We start from the raw sequence: 18,883 nt of genomic DNA, 5'->3' as shown, positions 1-18,883 counted from the left end.
TTTTGCATGCAAATATAACGAGATATTTTTATTTTTTAGTTACAATGGGTAATTTGACACTCTTGTTTTTCACAAGGTAGTAAATTCAATTAGAGCTGACGAATCGTCACCACTTGTTCCCACGAGATGTTTGCTATTTTTAGTTACAAATGGTAACTCGACACTTTTGTTTTTCATATGGGAGTAAATTCAATTAGAGCTTACAAGTTATCGGCTATTGTTCCCAGGATATTAAACAAAAAAGAAGCTCTCCTTTCTAGAGTGTTTTTACATCTCTGCAGTAGCAGTTTAATATTTTTATTTGATGGGCATTTTATGACATTCTTTTCAGTCCGATATTTTTAAAGGTAAAAAGTATGAAAACTGTTCAAATGTTCTTTGAAGACTGTGTGGCACCAAGTTAAAGTGCAATTTAATTAAATCAGACTTTCAACGTGTCAGAGAAGTTTTTTTCTCTTTCTTTGAATTTTCGGTGAAGTAGCGTTGTTGCGTTGTGTTGTGTAAAAAGGGTAAACTTACGACTCGTATAAAATGCGAAAAGTTCTCTTAACTTGAGTATTTTTGAGCAAAAAATTCCTCTTGGGGGCTGAAAGGGTTCCCGAGGGGGGTACTCCCAGAAAAATTGGTTGGGGGTGTGCGGCCCGCTTCCCAAAACCGTTACCCTATTTATGACCAAAATCTGCGATATTCCTTACCCTATTTATGACCTGACCAAAAATTCGAAACCCTATTTACGACCTGACCCTCAAATCAAAACCCTGTTTCAGACCTGCGTTATAATTAGCTCCCTAGTTCAAACCAATGTTAAATTACCGTAAACATATAAATTTGTGAAGGGCTTTTGTTGATTTTTTTTTCGATAATGATGAAAAAGTGGCTTCTTGTTAAAGCATACCCATATCAAGGCTAGAGTGCAAAAACCGTACCCTATTTATGACCAAAATGGCCAAAATCAGCTAAAATCGATACCCTATTTATGACTAAAACAGCTGAAAAACCATACACTTCGGGGCCGCACAGACCTATATAGTCCATATAAGGGAGTCCCCCCCCCCCCCCCCCCCGGGGGAAGGGCTACATGATCGGTGAGTGAGGGAGTTATGCATGTGCGCGTGTGTCAGACCAATCGCAGTGTGGGTTGTATCAAAGAACGAATAAAACTACCTGTTAGAAAATAAGATGGTATCTACATTAATCTGGAGACGTGTCAGATTACTGTAGTTTGTTCAGTAAAACATTTTATGGCTTACTATTTAGTTATCTTACCATTACCGATGTAACATCGTATGTACATCATAAACTCCCAGTTTCTTTCTTGCTGTACATCGCAACCAAAAAAACTTGTCAAATCAACCAAATCATCACTGTAAACAGTTCCTTGAATGCTCCTATCTCCGAGACTTTTAGTTCACAAAAAAAATAACTCTTGCACGCCTTGCGTGCCTATGTTTGTCAAAGAGAAAAGGGGTACACAACACGCAGCCAGACTACAGCTTTCTGTTCGTACGAAAAGTCGTACACATTTCGTGAAGACATGTCTGCAAGCTTTTTAAATGCCATTTAATACTGACTTCAAACTTTAAATAAATAACTTATCTGCTACAGTCTTCAATAAGCTGCCTCGAAAAGTCTTACACATTTCGTGAAGACATGTTTGCAAGGTTTTTAAATGCCATTTAACACTGACTTCAAACTTAATAACCAACTTCAGTATCCGCTACAGTCTAAAATAAGCTGCCTCGACACTCGAAAGTCCACAATATTGCACAACACTCAAAACAAAGCACATGGATGAACAAAGAGACGACGTCATTCGCCCCTGAAGAATTTTTTGGGGGGGCCAAACTAGTGTCCTCAGATAGATACATACACAGATCTCGCATTTTTATGGATTACGCCATTAGAACTGCATTCTGTCAAACGCAATTACTATTACTATTGCTATTGCTTATGCTATTGCTACTGTTATTGTTATTGTTATTGTTATTGTTATTATTATTGTTATTGTTATTGTTATTGCTATTGCTATTGCTATAGTTATTGTTATTATTTGTTTTTGTGTGCACCCTAAAAGATACTTAGATTACAAGAAACAGTGGCATTTCATCTTGTACACCCTAAGTGAGAAAAGCACCCCCAACCTTTTCATATGAGAGTCCCATCTCGGGATGGGGATGTTAAGCTTAAACCATTGGCATGAGTTGACAGGTACGAATCATCAAGAAAACCTGCATAAGCACAAAGGGCACTCACTCTTCTCATTGGTGAAAAAAAAGGGAATTGAAAGGTGGGTACTGACTCAAAATTTGCACTCAAGTTCTGCTGACAATCAAAATCCTAACCTGTGAATTTTGCAGATGATGTTGTAGCCTATTATGTGGGAAATACAGAAAACAACAGGTTCACAGCTGCACAGATTAGTCTTACCCAAATATCTCTCTGAACCAAATTAAATGTGTGACATAACTTGACAATTTTCAGAGGGGATTTTTGGCTTTTTTAACCCGATTTTGTCAGTCAGATCAGACTCGGTCTGGATTATGTTAATCCATTCTGATTCAAACCTGATCTGATTGATCCTGGTTTTGTTAAAGACTCTCTGTCGAACGGCATGCATTGTGAGCGTTTGTTTTTGGTTTAACTCTGTCACTGAAGAAAGCATCAGAAAAAATCGCAAGGATCAGGAGCGTTTGGACATGGCCTCAAATTTAATTTACTGTTAAGACTCATGTGTAAGCCACACCTTTTTGCCTAAATTTTTTGGCCAAAAATGCGGGTGCAGCCTATACACAAGACCATTGCTTTCAGAGGGAGTAAACTGGCTTGTAGGGGTCACAAATTGAACTGAAACCCTTCAGTAAATAAAGATTAAACATATTGAAACCTGTCGTTGATCAGCGCTTTTGATAGAAGTGGTGACTCATTAAGGAGCCTTTGTTTGCATCTTCAGATTCTAAACCCGAATTTTGCTTGCCAGTAGTTCTTTCAAGCATTTCATTTGCACTTTGTTTGAGCTGTTTAACTCTAACTGGCATGGAATCTCCAATCCTCCACACAGCTGCTTACAATGTCGTCTGCAACCAATCACTTCAACACTGATTTCTCCACTACATGTGAGAAACTACCACACTATTCGGGAGAACTCACGAGGCAAATGGTCAACCATTTCATTGCCCTTCACTACTTTCACATGTTTGTCCATGCGGTTGTTAAACTCTCGTTTAGCAACAAGTTTTTCTCCCATCAAATTGTCTTTATAAACATGATATCCACACACAGCTGATGCGAAAATGATTGTTTCCGTGTTGTTTACTGATTGCAGTCTACTACATGCCTCTGCCCAGGCTTTCTATAATGTTTTGTTTTTAGCCAATCAAAGAAGAGTGCATCCGGTCCGTCAAAATACGCCTTTATAAACATGATATCCATGAACAGCTGATGCAAAAACGAACATTTCCGTGATGTTTACCGATTGCGGTCTACTACCTGACTTGGCCCAGGCTTTCTATAATTTTTTCTTTAAGCCGATCAAAGAAGAGTGCATCCATGTACTTCTCTGGTGCTCAGACTTCCCTCGTTAAAAGACTGCATGGTTACCCACAGGGAGCCCATACAAGCTGCGTGTCTGTTTGTATGTTTGAAATAAAGTATGGGAATCAGGCCTGTATGGGAATATTAAAGAGTCTTAATATCGTAAACTGATATCAAGTAATGTCCATGTTAAAGCTCAAAATAAACGTAAATCTACCTCAGTTGTTGTGTATTGTTGTTTCTGCGGCTCAAAGTGGCAAATTTGAGTGATTTGGTGGGTTTTGTGTTGACTGTTACTATACGTTATAAGAAGGAGACAAAGGTTGAAAGCTCATTTTTTGACTGCTCCAGCGCCAAGCCAATTTTCACTCGGAAATTAGAATCGCCTGACTTTCAAATCCAAACCAGATAAACTGAAAGGTTGACGCTTCTTCTCGTGGCATTCCATCGAAGATCCATTCAACATCAGAGCGCTAACCGCCAAATAATTTTCAAGAAATGCAGCTTTTGAAAGTGACCAGCATTTGCGGCTGGGATTTCATGTGCCAAGGAGCAACAGTCGTGTTGCTTTTCCACGCTGATTGGATCCTTAACTGGGAGCTCATCTACAAAGTCCTCATATCCAATCCCTCAAGCCCCAAAGCACCATAGTCAACTGGGGGACATGAAACCAGTTTGTCCATGTCAGAAACCTTGGAAACTAAATTTGAAACAGAACTTGATGCAAAACATCCTACCAAATGAAAATGCAGGGGTTTTGCTATGCAAAATATTGGAAATACTGGACCTCAAAATACTTTTGGAACATCCCTCACTGAATCAGGGACCGACAAATATAAGGCCCAGATGCCCAGGACAAGTTGAAAAGAATACCTGGCAGGTGTTTTATTTCTAGAAAAAGCCCACCGGGCCACAGCACTTGACTTATGAGCAATTTTGCACAATAAATTATAGATATCCAAGTATTAAATGTTTACCTTGAGTAATTCCCATCAAAGCCTTTCAAAATGCAATAAATACATTATGATATCACTTTTGTTACTTTTTGATCGCCATTTTACATCTCTTTGTGAGTTTCATACCCAGTACTTTCCCGCGTAAACCTCTGAAGGCCTGGCTGCTATACCCCTTACAACATGTTTTTCCACCATATCATGGATCAAAGTTCAAGGTAGGAGTTATAATTTATGGATAAGTTGCATTGAACAGGTACCAGAAGCATAGTCTAGCAGGAAGAAGAAAGATAAAGCCCTTTCTGTTTTAGAAAATGACTCAGAAAAAATACTCGAGCAGTCTCAGTCGGCAGTCAAGCGAGACTAAACGAAACACAAAATTAGTCTTGGTAAGCCGAGAACCATTGCTTTATCTCGAATTTAACAAACCCAATAAACAAAATGTTTATGAGATTAATTTATTTAAAATATTGAACTTTTCTCAGTCTCAAAATAATTGTTGACACAGTGATTGTCTGGAATGAAACATCAAAACCACTTCTTAAAATCAGTTAAAAGAAACACATAACCTTGCTTTCCGATGCGAACGTTCCAGTCCGTTTCAGGGCACAGCAGCGAGCAAAGTATAGCTCACTACAGCTCACGGCCAACTGTATTGCAGCTAAAAGGTGTCTCCGACACTATTTCAAACTGATTTGAGAATCACCAACCACAGAGGACACAAATTTCCACCATCACGAACGCTCCTTTCATTCAGAACTCAAATCGAATGGCCTCCAGGTTGATCGCAGCCGCAAGTTTTCTGAGCGTAGTTTTTCAACTCCTGCAATATTTGAGGCAACCTCCAAGCTTTTCGGCTCACAGGGCTGCTCTGATGACAGAAACTGACTTGACTTATTCAGTATTTTCTTTAAGATTTGTTGATTTCGCAGTTCAATTCTGCTTTCACCGTAAGTTTTCATTCCACGAGAAGCAACGCTCGAGTCAAGTTTGACAGTGGCATGATTTTCCTGGACCAATCACAATTCTTTGCTACGCATAGCAACCAATGAGATTGCTTCAATTTGTATAGACAATAGATTACGTCAAATGTTTTTTTGTGTTCGCCAAAGTGGGCCAAGGCTGGCTTTCAAGTTACGTTGAAAGATTTTGAAATAAAAAAAGCTTTATCTGTAGTAGTTTGTTTTGTTATTATATAAAACAAATAGATTCTATGTTGCCGTGCGTCTGTTCAGTAATAGATCACAGAAGATGTCAAAATGTGGTAAGAACATCAGTGACACACTCGGCTATTGCCTTGTGTGTCACTTTTTTGTTCTTACCACATTTTGACATCATCTGTGATCTATTACTGAACAGATGCATGGCAACATGGAATCTATTTGTTAAATATATAGCGGGTTAAATGAATGGAAACAGAAGCTACACATTTAACTAGAGAATGTTGGTATGTGAACAAACACCTAGAAAGAATGTTCAGTTAATTAAACGGCTTAGGTAAATAACAGTTAATTTATTTTACATGAATGTAAATGATTATGTTGTTCTGGTCCCCTTTTAGTCTCAGGTCATTGAAAGTAAATTAAAAATAACAAACAAAATTTGGCATAGATGCAAAGCCTGAATTATGAAATTGTGCAAACCAAACCTAATTTCCCTTTCGGCAAACGAGAAGATTTTCATGAATGCCAATCGAATGGGAGCTTTAAAATTGCTTACAGGCCGGAGTTTAAGCTTGTTCTTTTCTTTACGTTTTGAATTCATGCCGAGTTTACGTAAAAACATGAAATTGTGAAGGCCTGCTATTTTTGCGAGTCTATGGGAACTGGCGCCGTCACGCAACGTTTTGAACAACAAATCGGCCATCGTAGTCTATACAGGGGACCTCTTCACTGGCATGGACTTTGACACTATATCTGTCTGTGTACAACCTCGGTTGTTCATGAAAAATGCTGATTTAAGCAACAGACAGGTTGAAAGTCAGCTAGTTAACTCATTTAAGGTATATACTGACAGTATATGAAAGTGACGGTGTCGAACGCACTCATGATCTTTGATTACTACTAGTAATACACAGAGAAATCGCTCAATACTTTGTAAGTTTGATGAAAACTTACCTCGAGCTATCTTCCGTCATGTAAATGTGTTTCTCACAAAGTTTAAGGGAGTTTGTGAACCTTGCATCCGCGCCCAACAAATCACGGTATCGCTTCCGCCTCTCCACCCACGTGTCAGCCAATGAAAGGCAGCGGCTTCACATTTTTGCGCACGCGTTCAACATGGTGGTAATGTAACGTAGCAACGGGGAAGTCAAAACAGCTTTTTGGAGGGCACATCCACAGGAACGTGAAACAGATCGCTGTTTATGGTAGCAACTTGGAATTAAATAGTTGAATATGAGTTCAAGACAGGTTCAGCAAGGTGTGTTTGAAATATGTGTAGAACTTGGCGAGTTGCAATGCTAGAACAACTCGTTAAATTTCATTTTTGCTCCTTGCAGTCTTTGAAAGATATCAAAAAGAGAGGACAGCTTTCGTCCAGAAAGTCGCGGATCTCGCAAATCATTCGGAGAACATTGAAACGTTACAGAATGGAGGTAAAAACTATTTACGTGAACAAGCATTTCACACAATTTAGGCATCTAAAGAAACATTTTCTGTCAGTAAATGCAATCTGATTATGTTGTTTAAATTTACGATAGTTCAAAACTACTAATCGATCAGTTGTTCCAATAGATGAAGCTTACCTTTCCATAATCACAGTTTAAAGTTCAATCTCTGTGGAAGGAATCGCAATATAATCTGGGAAAATAATTCTTAATACGTTCAGTCTAACTGACAGAATTTAATTATTATATTCGCTGTTATATTCAGGCGGTCACCATCTTGGTTAAAGTGATTGTTTTTTCCTCTTAATAATTATAATGTGATTAATTATACATGTAACGTTTGATTTCAAGGTGCAATGGCTCTTTTAAGACCTCTTCTACTTGATGTTGTACCCAGTATTCAACAAACAGCCGCCTTGGCTCTTGGCAGACTGGCTAATTACAATGAAGACCTTGCAGAGGCTGTTGTGAAAGGAGACATTCTGCCACAGCTTGTGTACTCTCTGGCAGAGCAAAATGTAATGTTCTTATAAGCCTATAGCCTTTAGTAGGTAATTGTGTTATAACTGTTTTACATAACAGTTATAAAGACGTCTATTTGACTGGCAAAAGTTTAAACTATTTGGCCATCCTCAGAGAGGTTCCATATATATATATGCAAGCTTGCATGTATCTCTTCAAAGACATGTAAGTCTAGACATGTAAAGCTAGACATGAAGAGATGTCTGGAAATATTTTAAAGTGCCTGCACAAACAGAAAACATGACAGCAAACGTTACAGTTGGACTCAAATTTGGATTTCTTTGATTTGAGAGTATGCGATAACTTTGACAAATTCTGTTGATGAGTGCAACCATGCATTCAACAAAATCACAAAAGAGGGATAACTTTTTATGCTGACAAACCTCTTGTTTGTTGGTAATTAAAGCAATTTCATTCTTTATACTAATTTTTTTCTATTACTATTACTAATTTGTTTGAGCTTGTAAGAAACTATGAGCCAACGACAATCTTTTCTTGTCCACAGCGGTTTTACAAGAAGGCTGCTGCATTTGTTCTTCGAGCTGTAGCAAAACACTCTCCCCAGCTGGCACAGGTATGATAAGTCAGTGGCTGTTCTGTTTACCTGTGTGTAGCCCAATATTAATTTGTTGATCCATAAAAATAATGTGGCAGTTATATTGGGCTTGCAACATTTGTAACACTCCAGCTGAGGGTCTGGCTAGATATTTTTTAATGTCCTTACTTTTGTGTGATTGATTATACAAAGGGAAAACCCATGAAAATGAAAAACTGTGTCTATTAATACTATTTTAACAGCATTTTTGGCAATAAAATATGCATGTCTTAATACATATTTGTGTACAGTAGTTCCAGGGTTTTTTTTAAGAACCCCCCACACCTCTTTACAATTAAGCTTCATACATTCCTTTAAAACTTTTTAACAAAAGGATTACAGAACCCCCTCCCACCCCACCCCGAGGAAATTGCAATTGTTCGGACTCCAAACTTGAGTTCCATGGAAAAGAACACAACAACGTCCAGTGAAACAGTTTTATGAGATGGACCCTGCTATTACTTGTACGCAGAACAGTTTATTAAGCAGGTACTCATTGCTCATTTCTAGGCTGTAGTGGACTGTGGTGCTTTGGATGCTCTTGTTATCTGTTTAGAAGAGTTTGACCCTGGAGTCAAAGAAGCTGCAGCCTGGGCTCTTGGCTATATTGCTAGACACAATGCTGGTTAGTACATGAAGGCAGTGCTGAATGATGCCATAATTTGCAAAGCTACAGTACACGTTGGTGGTGTAAAATGGTTTACTGTCAAAAATGACACAATTTTAAAGTCCCAAAATCTTGGCCCTTTAATTGGGAATCTCAAAATTTTGAGCTTGAAATTTCAGGGTTTTTTTACATTGGAATCTCAAAGTCTAGCAATTTTTGGATGAGTTACATTTTTATCCTGATATTATTTTCCTCGCTAAATCCAGGAAATAACTAATAGTATGACTGTCACTTAAAACAGTCTTTCAGCTATCCTTACATGTACATGTAAGTGTTCTGTATATCTACACCTCCCATTGTTTCAATTAAACCACATTAAACTTATCTAAATTTGTTAAAACATTTTCTGCATTCTTGTTTCAGAGCTCTCTCAGGCTGTAGTTGATGCAGGAGCTGTTCCTTTGTTGGTCCTTTGTATTCAAGAACCTGAAATGCCTCTTAAGAGAATAGCTGCATCAGCGTTAAGTGACATTTGTAAACATTCTCCAGAGGTAAGCTATACAGAGCCAATGATATCCAATGTGATTGACAAACCACATGACTATTTGTTGACTTTGTTATGAATACAACGTCATAAATTATGTTTTTCACTTCCTTTGGCCAATTGCAATGTCAGAAATGTAAAGACGGATGTGGCATGACAAGATTTTGCATAGACTTCCTGCCAAATGTAATTGTTATTTTAAAATTTGTGTCTTTGTTTTTTGTGGTGTTTTATTCACAATATGAAACATGTATAACACATGTACAGCTCACTGAAATCTATAAATATTGTGTTTCATTTTTATAAATCCATTTAAAAATTAGTTTAAAAAATACGTCAAGTTAATCCAACTTTAAATTAATAGGCATTAGATCAGCAAAACACAGACTGAAACAATAGCTACATATTTTCTAGTCAGCTTTATCTACATTTATAGAGCAGGCTTTTTCATATTACTTAAGGTCAATGGATGCTTGACTATTTTCACTTTCATTTAGCTGGCACAAACAGTAGTGGATGCAGGAGCAATTGCTCATCTTGCTCAGATGATTCTTAATCCAGATTCAAAACTAAAGGTAAGTGTTATGAATATTATTACAAGTTTTTAAAAATAAATTAAGGAGTTTATCAGTCAGGAGCTTTATTAAGGACGGGACACCAGGCAAATTGACCAGCTGTGAGGAAAATTATACCCACCTGGTTTGACCATTTAGAAGAAAGTTTTTCTAACAATTAAAAGAAGTCCAGGTCCAAATGTTTTGCCCGCCTGTAAAATGCAGTTGCCCTCCTGCTCAAAATGTTAATGAAATCCCTGTTATCAGACTAGTGCAAGTGCAGTTCAATTTGTGCATTTTTGTGTGACTGTCAATAATTCAATCCTTTTATTTATTTATTTATTTATTTATTATTTATTATTAGACATGTTATTATAATTATTAATTTTTTTTGGCAGCGACACATATTTTCTGCATTGAGCCAGATTGCAAAGCATTCTGTAGACTTGGCTGAAATGGTTGTTGAGGCTGAAATATTTCCAGCTGTTCTGGCCTGTCTGAAAGGTAAAAAGTCATGCACAATCTTGACCAATCACACTCCAAGCTGTTTGGCAGTGAATTAAGTTGACATGGTAAAATATATAACTTAAAGTGCACCTAACCCCAAAAATTTTTTTTCGCTAGAACGAATCTACTTATTATTTGAAATAGTTCTGCGAAAAAATTATTGGATTCCGTTAAATCCTCGATTTTCTGTGCCACGACGAAATCTCGAAAATAGCTCCAAAACACCGCCATTTTGTTTCACGACCGAGTTTGAGGAGAATGGGTCCAGGGGCTCTTGTGACGTCTACCCAGGAAGGTTGGATATCTCATTTCCTCTCATCTCCTTCAAGATGGTGCAATACACTTTCGAAAAGTGCGCAGAAACGCCTTCCAGAGGTGCTATCGGCTGTTGCAGCAATATTCCAGATTTAAAGAAAGGTATACTGTACAATTTACTGGCGATGATCGGCTAATGGTGCAATAAAGATGTAAATGATGGTTGATTTTGTCAAACCGAAACAAGCGAACTGAATCTGTGAGAACCATTGAAGAACTCTCACTGGAATTTGTTCCGCAGACTTTCGAACGCTGTTTTCATAAATTTTCTGCTTAAAGCTAACCAGCAATTTGTAGAAATACCACCGACAACCTATATCTTCCAATCCCGCAGTATTTATAACATAACCGGCAAAGTTGTGTGATCCGGTCATGATCAAGAAGCGTTATACTGATACGTAAATAGATCGCAACTGTACGCCGCCAACCAACACTTATTTTTCTTTCGATTTAGATGAAAGTCAAAGATTAATCCTCTAGAATTACATGATAACAAAATTGTTAGACTCACAGAGTTTTTCGAAGGTTTGGAAATCAGCAGTGTGACAAAGATTCTGTGCAATAGCGTCGAAAATATGACCGCGTAACATTATCTGCGGACCGCTTAGGGAACACATCCTTTTCGCTTATCCGACGAATTTCACTGCAAACTTTGAGAACAATTTACATTGGTTATTTGGAGTTACGACTTAAAACGTGTGACAATGTGAAAGCGGTAATTGTATGAAATGTTTCCTTCCGCCTTGCTTCCCGCAGCTTCAAAAATACAGGTCCAAACAATACGATTTTCAATCGATCGAAGCCAATGTTTTGGAGGTCATCAAGTCTCGAAAACTGCAACACGTACGTCGCTCTTATAAACATGAAGCATTCAACTGAAAGTAAAACACAAACTGGATTTAACAGAACCTTGACAAAATACATTCTCGGTAAGGACAAATGTAAACGGGCTATAAACACGCGTGGGAATCTTATATTTAGTTGACGAAATTACCATCCAAAGCAGTCCTTGAGTTTTCTTTCCTGCTGTTCGTTTGCCTGCTCCTCCACTTCATATCTAGCTTTCCATTCCTAATATACAAGCAGCTCGTCCGCAAAGACGTCTTCCCCGTCGTCGCTTGAAATATTGCAAATTGTTCTCAAAGCTCTAAGCGGTGAGTTCACAGTTGTCGAACGTGCTCGATCGAAGTTTATTTCGGAGCCTTCCAAATCGAAACTTAACTCTGACTCCAGTGACGAAAAAGAAATGATTCTGAGACAAAACTTGGACGTTTTAGTCCCAAAATACATCGGAACGATTAGTTTTGCATTCTATTTTCTCGAGCAAATACAGTGAGTTGACTGAGGCACTATTGTGTTTGGTTCCTGGGTAGACGTCATCAGGTACCGCCGCCCCAGACTCCCTAAAATGCGGTCGTGAAACACTTAATCGCGACTTTGAAAGGGCATAGAAAATCGAGGATTCAACCAAATTCAAAAATTTCTTCGCCCAAATGCTTCAAATAAAGTCTAGATTTGTTTTAGCGAAAAAAAAATTTTGGGGTTAGGTGCACTTTAATCATATCATGGAGACTGGCACAATGACATAATGGTGGGTGTGTCATACTCTGGGTCAAGCAGTCTGGATTCAAGCACTGGCTGAGGTCATTGTGTTGTGTTCTTGGGCAAGACACTCTAACAGTGCCTCTCTCCACCCAGATGTATAAATTGGGTTCTTGGTAAATTGTTGGGGTAACTTAATTGACAGAATGCTTTGGGTAACCCTGCGATGGACTAGCATCACATCCAGGGCAAGGAGCAATAATACACCTAGCTACTTCGTGCTACAGAAACTGCAGTTAAGCTCCAAGAGCTAGAAGCCAGTTGGGCTTACACTGTAACAGGAATTACAACTTTAATTATTGACTCCACCTCTGCATCTCCAATAGATTTTTACCAGTCATCAGGTCAAAAAATGTCAACCTGTACACAACTATGATTGTCTTATAATGTGTAAGGTCCATAAAATATCCGTACCTCCCTCGCGGAATGGATTTTTTTCTAAGACCCCCCACCCCCTTGGAGATTCCAGTGATCTTGGAGAGCCCCCTGCCCTCAGGGAATTTCAGTCCCTTCTTTGGGGGGAGTATGGACCTTTCTGGAACTGCACAATAAATCATAATTGGAGGATTTCATGCAAAAAGGGTGTGTGTATATCGCTTTTGGTGCGATATACGCCCTTTTTGCATGAAATCCTTAAATTATTGAAACCATGCTGGTTTCAAATTCAAATAAAGAAGTTTGTTGTCATTTTCATCATAGATGAAGACGAATATGTCAAAAAGAATGTGGCAACTCTCATTAGAGAAATAGCAAAGCACACACCAGAGGTATGTTACTACTAAAGAGATCTACAAAGACATGAAAAGATTACTTAAAACTTGAAATATATATCTTCTGATACTATCGACCATTTCACACTGGTCTACAAAAAATTCCTGAGGGGCTAACCTTGAGAAAAGATTCACTTGGGGGACTTTTGGTGATCTGAAATGTTTATAATACTTGGCAGTATGCCTGGTGGTTGGGGACTCCTACATGAAAAGGTCAGGGATGCTCATCAGAAAATTTAATTAAAAGCCCAAAGGAAACTACTGTAATCTGGTCTAATCTACTTTGAAAGCTAAAAATAGTGGGGATTTGTCACCAACACCCTGCATGAGACCAGAATCCTTGATTTATACCCCTAGTTAGGCAAGATGACAAGCATCCTCTACCTTTTCATATGAGAGTCCAAACCCCCCCCTCCCCTCCCCGATAGTAAGTTCAACTTGAGAAACTTTTAATCCTTTTGATACACATGTAGACTTCTTATCTGGTTCAACTTTGTATTATGTTTGTAAATTTCGAGAGTGTGTGACTGTGTGTCCTACAGATTACATCCTATTTTAGAGGATCATTTTATTTGTTTTTTTTCATTTTTGTGTGCCTGAACGTCTGATGTGACTTTTGTATAATGTTTCTCGGCCCTTTAAACCTCGCACAACACTTAATTGTTAACAACCTTGTACGTCCTGTAAATTATGTACAGTTATCTATGAAACTTCGTTCACCTTTTCCAATCAGCTTGCTCAGTTGATTACAAATGCTGGAGGGGTTGGAGCTGTGGTAGACTATATCAAAGAATCCAAAGGAAATGTACGTCTGCCTGGAATCATGATGCTTGGTTATGTCGCAGCCCACTCAGAAACACTTGCCATGTCTGTTATTGTTTCTAAGGTATGAAGGACAGTGCATTTGTACAGAGGTTTTTATAGCAGGAAAAGTTTCTGGTTGCACTTCTATTTTGTGGGTGAAAATTTTCCCTGGAAAATTGTACTATTTTTTCCAAGCTACATGTATGAACTAATGAAACTATAAGTCATGAATTGAACATCTGATTGCAAACAACCAACTTTTATGGTGCTCGTGTTTTATTGATATTCCGGAAAGAAATTGGTTTAAAATGTGATAATTATACACTGGGATAAATTATTATGTAAGCTTGTATTTTTATTCTCTGGTGGTGTATGTCAGGATTTATTATATAGACACGAGTGTTTTACTGGAAAATACACCACTCGTAAAATTCATACGAAACCACAACTGGAACTAGAGTGGCGTATTTTCCATATCCTCACTAATGAAAATATCGATGATTTTACTGATATCAAGTTTTTCTCTTAAATTGTACTTAAATTCGTTGGTGTATCATCGAAACATCTTCAGGTCTTTCTTGAAAGTCTTCAGTAATCTTCGGAAATCTTAGGAAATTTTCAGAAAATGTTTAGCAATCATGTTTGTGTGACCTTCAGACAAGTTTGGGAGAATCTTCGAAAATCTTCAGAAAATTGTCAAAAACGCTGTCATCAGTATGTCTATATATAATAGTAAGAACATTACATGTTACCTCGAAGATATGAATTTGATGTTCTTGTGGCAAGAACAATATCTCACTCATTCACAGCACTCACAAGTGATTGTTCTTGCCACTCGAACATAAAATTCATATCTTCTCGCCACCGTGTAATGTCCTCTATACATTGAGTGAGACCAACTTGAAGCACCCAGCCTTTTAGACTATATCAAGAGGACAAGTTAACAAAGAGTAGTGGTTTTTTAAGTGTGCATTCATTACTAGAGGCTGCAAATTTTAGTTTAGTTGTATGGTCCTGGGAACTAAGTAATTATTATCATTCAATGCATTTTTTCCTTCCTTTTTATTGGCTGAGAGCCCTTCACGTGACCTGCAAATAACTGGAAACCTACAAATAATGGTCTGGTCATGTGTAATACCATCCAAATGTCTTTTGCTGCAGATAAAATTCTGCTCATGCGTAACTGTAACCACACTTCAGTGTGAAAAATGGTAGATAATTGCTTCCCTGAACTGTCAGAGAGTACGTGTCTTTAAATGCTGAAACAAACTTGGTGATCAAATGATGAATCAATTATAATTTTGAACTCGTAAAAATATCGTGATTTGTCAGTGTCTCACAGAACAATACCTATTATTTGCCTCAGCCCTGGACTTCAGACGAATAGTTTATCCACTTGCCACTGACAAATCAAGATATTTTGCTCAACCTCGTCCACATTGACCAGACCATTATTTGTAGGCTTGCAGTTATTTGCAGGTCACGTGAAGGGCTCTCAGCCAATAAAAAGGAAGGAAAAAAATTCATTGAATGATAATAATTATTGATCAAGAAGATATAAGGACGTGGCGGACAATTTGCCCAAAGTGCAGTACCGCTAAGACCTTAACGTGCCCACTGCATTGCTGCTTTTAAGCTCTCTATAATAGATTTAGATTTACATATATTTTATAATTTTGTCTCTTAATTATATCTAAGGGGGCTGCTGTAATTGGCTAAGCTGTAGCGGCTCCCCTGGCCATTTTGTTTTGTTTTGCTGTCTCTCTTTTTTTTGTTTTTTGTTTTGCTTCCTCTTCTTTTTCTTTTTCTTTATATGTAATAGAAGGCCGAAGCTTAATAAAAAAAAATTAAGTTAAAATTAAATTAATAATAATTGTTTATCCTGTGTAGGGAGTGACAGTGTTAGCAGCAATTCTCTCAGGGCATGAAAATCAAGATGGTGGCCTGCAGCAGGTACTGTATGTGGTATTTTTTTTTTAATGTTGGTAATAATGAATCAATAGATACATGTAAATAAATAAATTAAAATTTTTAGCAGGAAAGCCACATCTGCCTTAGCTGGGTCTCATGCAGGTCCTCCATCCTGGTCGAAGTGAAATTTGGAGATGTTGGTTTTTGTGGAGGGAGGAAAACCTGAGAACCAGGAGAAAAACCCTTGCAGCAAGGCAAGAACCAACAACAAACTCAACCCATGCATAGTACCAGCTGGCTGGAATCGAACCTGGGCCACATTGATCATGAGAGGCGAACACTCTCACTGTTTCGCCTTCCCTGCAGTATTCTGAGCACATGAATCTTCTTGATCACTCCTAATTTTTTATCTTCCAATGTGTCATTTATTTTTTTTTTTTGGTTACCAGTAATGAAAGTTTTTTTTTCCTACCTTGAAATGCAGCGAATCACGTCAGTGAGAGAGTTATCAGGGAATGAGGAGGATCACATACAGGTAATTTAGAACTGTAAAATAGCAATCAGGCCTGAAAGAAGACTGTTTTCACCAGACGTTTGAAACCAGTTAACGTAGGCTTCGCTCTAATGTTTTAACGTAGAGAGTTCCAAGCAAGTGAAGACCATAAGGAGTGGAGCAGGTTTACACAATGAAAATATATCAGTTCCACTAAGAGAGAAGACCATAGAACACAAAGTTAATAAATCCTTAAGATACTAAGGGTAGAAATTATAATGTAAACATTTATAAATAGTAATTCGTAATGATTGTGTTAATGTCACTGTATCAACAGGCTGCTATTGCGTGGGCCCTGGGTCAAATTGGAAGACACACGCCTGAGCATGCTAAGGCAGTGGCAGTCACTAATGTGTTGCAGTCACTGCTCTTCTGTTTTCTCAGCTCTGCTAGTTCTGAAGACCTGCAAGCTAAGGTAACCATATGACTACAGCTAATACATGTTTGAAACTTTTTCCTTTGCAACGTTAATCAGAAGCGTCGTGCAAAGTTTTACGTGAAAATCCTAAAAGCGACAAAGAGACTGTAAATTCTGCAATAAGTGGTTTGGAAACATTGCTTGATCTTGTGAACGAGAATTTAGCTCTGTTTGCTCCTACTTATAGTCGAGGCTTGAAGAAAGCAGTGAGGGAAACCGAACAAAACGTCGCCAAAAAGATTTACACGAAGTAACATTTGAGAAAATTCGTGTTAAAGTTTCAGGAAACGAGAAAAACCAGCTGTTTTCTTTGTTTGTTTGTTTGTTTTCGTTAGCAAACTAACATTTTGAGTTTTGCTGTAGTTATTTCCCTCGTGTGAGCAATATCTGGGTCATATCTACTCGTAAAACCCACACGGATATCTACAAACGTTATTCAGGCCTCAATCTCTCCCTCTCTTTCAAGGGGGAGGGGGTGTGGAGACTCCCATAGAAAGACGTTTCTTATACCTCGCGACTCAAATACGGAGAACGTGTCACGTGTCATGGGTCAGAACTCACTAACTCCCTATGGAAACAACAATTTGAACTTTTGACTCGCACGTGATCAAGTCTTGCATCTTGAAACGCGCAACACCAGATATTTATTTCTTTCTTGCCTTGATTGATTTTTCAGTCCAAGAAAGCTCTGAAGAACATTCTTCAAAAGTGTGTCCACCTTCCAGCCCTAGAGCCCTTGTTGAACGACGCACCGCCACACATCTTGAAGCATGTGGTCAGTCAGTTTGCCAAGGTACTCCCGCACGACGCAAAAGCACGCCGGCTGTTTGTGACAAGTGGAGGACTGAGAAAGGTGCAGGAGATCAAAGCAGAGAGGAATTCAGAGCTCAGTGAGCACATCAACACCATTAACAACTGTTATCCTGAAGAAATTGTCAGGTGAATAAACGCTGTGTGTGCAATTTGCGTGTTCAGTTCTAATTGGCTCATTAGAGCGGTTTGCAATTGGGTAATCATTCTAGCCAATCACAAAAGATGCAGGCAATTCAATGAACCAATCAAAACTCGAAGTCATTACATGCACTTGTTCCAAAGCGCGGGAAAACGTGTGGGAACGAGTTATGATTGGATTTAAAGGGTTGGCGCTGTTTTTTAAGTCAATCTTGTGTCGTAGTGATGCAACACCGTTAACCTGTCGACATTCAAATGAAAGCCGCGCTATGTTACTCGCATTTGACGATTGACAAGATGAGATTACACTTACTGGTTTTACCAGTTGTCAGCAAATCGCTCTAAATGACATTTCTACAAAGGAATCTGCTCTTCTGTGGGAATCACATCGTACCATGAATTTTCCAAAGCTTTCTTAGGCCAGTTGTAATATTGATTTTATTATCCTTTCAGATACTATTCTCCTGGATACGCTGAAAAATTGCTGCAAAGAGTTGACCAGTACCAGCCCAGTTAATACTTATTTTGTAGACAACTTAATTAAACATGGAACCAAGAGTATAAGAAAAATTTCTTTTTGACATTTTTTACGTACGATGCTGGATAATTTACAATGTTATTAGTTTTCCTAGTGATAGACGAGCTGCGGATTTGATTTCAAAGATTTACTATTTTTGCAGTGGAACTCTGCCCTCAAATTGAACCCAAATACCCTGCGATTGACTGAAGCCAGTTTTTATCGTGAACGATAATAAAATGAACGCTGTCGCTGCCCGATCGCATTCTTGTGTAATATACTTGCAGCATGTAAATATCTTGAAAAGTCGCCAGTCCTTGTAACGAAATGGATAATAAAGTTTTGTTGTATACTGTGTGAATTGTGAGCTGATCTATTAGAATACACCATACATGAACCGGTTGAAAGGAAGTTTTTAAATGCCCCAGATTACTTTGACCTTGCACAAAAGAGCAGAGAGCTGGAAACAGGCGCTGGATTTTAAATTAGTGGCACAAATTGCGCCTGGACTGTCGTGTAGTTTGCCGGTTTGATCGGTTTAGATTAGAGTGAGTACAAAGTGATGTGTGCACGCATGGGACTCGGATAGTTATACAACGGACAAATAAGAACGACCGAATT

General features: G+C 38.3%; 2 protein-coding genes and 1 long non-coding RNA gene across 4 annotated transcripts in view; 1 reads left to right on the top strand and 2 right to left on the bottom strand.

Moving 5' to 3' along the window:
* LOC110051345 (uncharacterized) overlaps positions 1–6,728 on the bottom strand; it is a 30,292-nt gene extending 23,564 nt beyond the window's left edge. For both annotated transcript variants that reach the window (XM_089285859.1, XM_089285860.1), the window contains exon 1: positions 6,602–6,728. The gene's annotated coding sequence lies outside the window, so the exon portion shown is untranslated. The remainder of the gene's footprint in view (positions 1–6,601) is intronic.
* Positions 6,729–6,784: 56 nt separating this feature from the next.
* LOC110067070 (sperm-associated antigen 6-like) lies at positions 6,785–18,619 on the top strand. Its single transcript, XM_089285892.1, has 15 exons — positions 6,785–6,905; positions 6,985–7,080; positions 7,444–7,610; positions 8,120–8,188; positions 8,720–8,834; positions 9,240–9,367; positions 9,858–9,935; positions 10,313–10,418; positions 13,038–13,105; positions 13,842–13,994; positions 15,803–15,865; positions 16,308–16,358; positions 16,654–16,791; positions 17,471–17,733; positions 18,199–18,619. Exons 1-15 carry the CDS (start codon positions 6,881–6,883, stop codon positions 18,260–18,262), a joined length of 1,584 nt encoding a protein of 527 aa, XP_089142018.1. The 5' UTR covers positions 6,785–6,880; the 3' UTR covers positions 18,263–18,619.
* Positions 11,002–12,288, bottom strand: LOC149115651 (uncharacterized). The gene is made up of 2 exons (XR_016206256.1): positions 11,731–12,288; positions 11,002–11,611 (listed from the first exon to the last, which is right to left on the bottom strand). It is a non-coding gene; the product is annotated as an uncharacterized LOC149115651 (long non-coding RNA).
* Positions 18,620–18,883: the final 264 nt, after the last annotated feature.

The sequence above is a fragment of the Orbicella faveolata genome, unplaced genomic scaffold (genome assembly GCF_042242905.1).
Source record: "Orbicella faveolata isolate gen_17 unplaced genomic scaffold, um_ofav_v1 contig_13, whole genome shotgun sequence".
In the NCBI taxonomy this organism is placed as follows: domain Eukaryota; kingdom Metazoa; phylum Cnidaria; class Anthozoa; order Scleractinia; family Merulinidae; genus Orbicella; species Orbicella faveolata.
The sequence above is the reverse complement of the archived record's forward strand: the minus strand, read 5'-3'. Positions and strand labels throughout refer to the sequence as shown.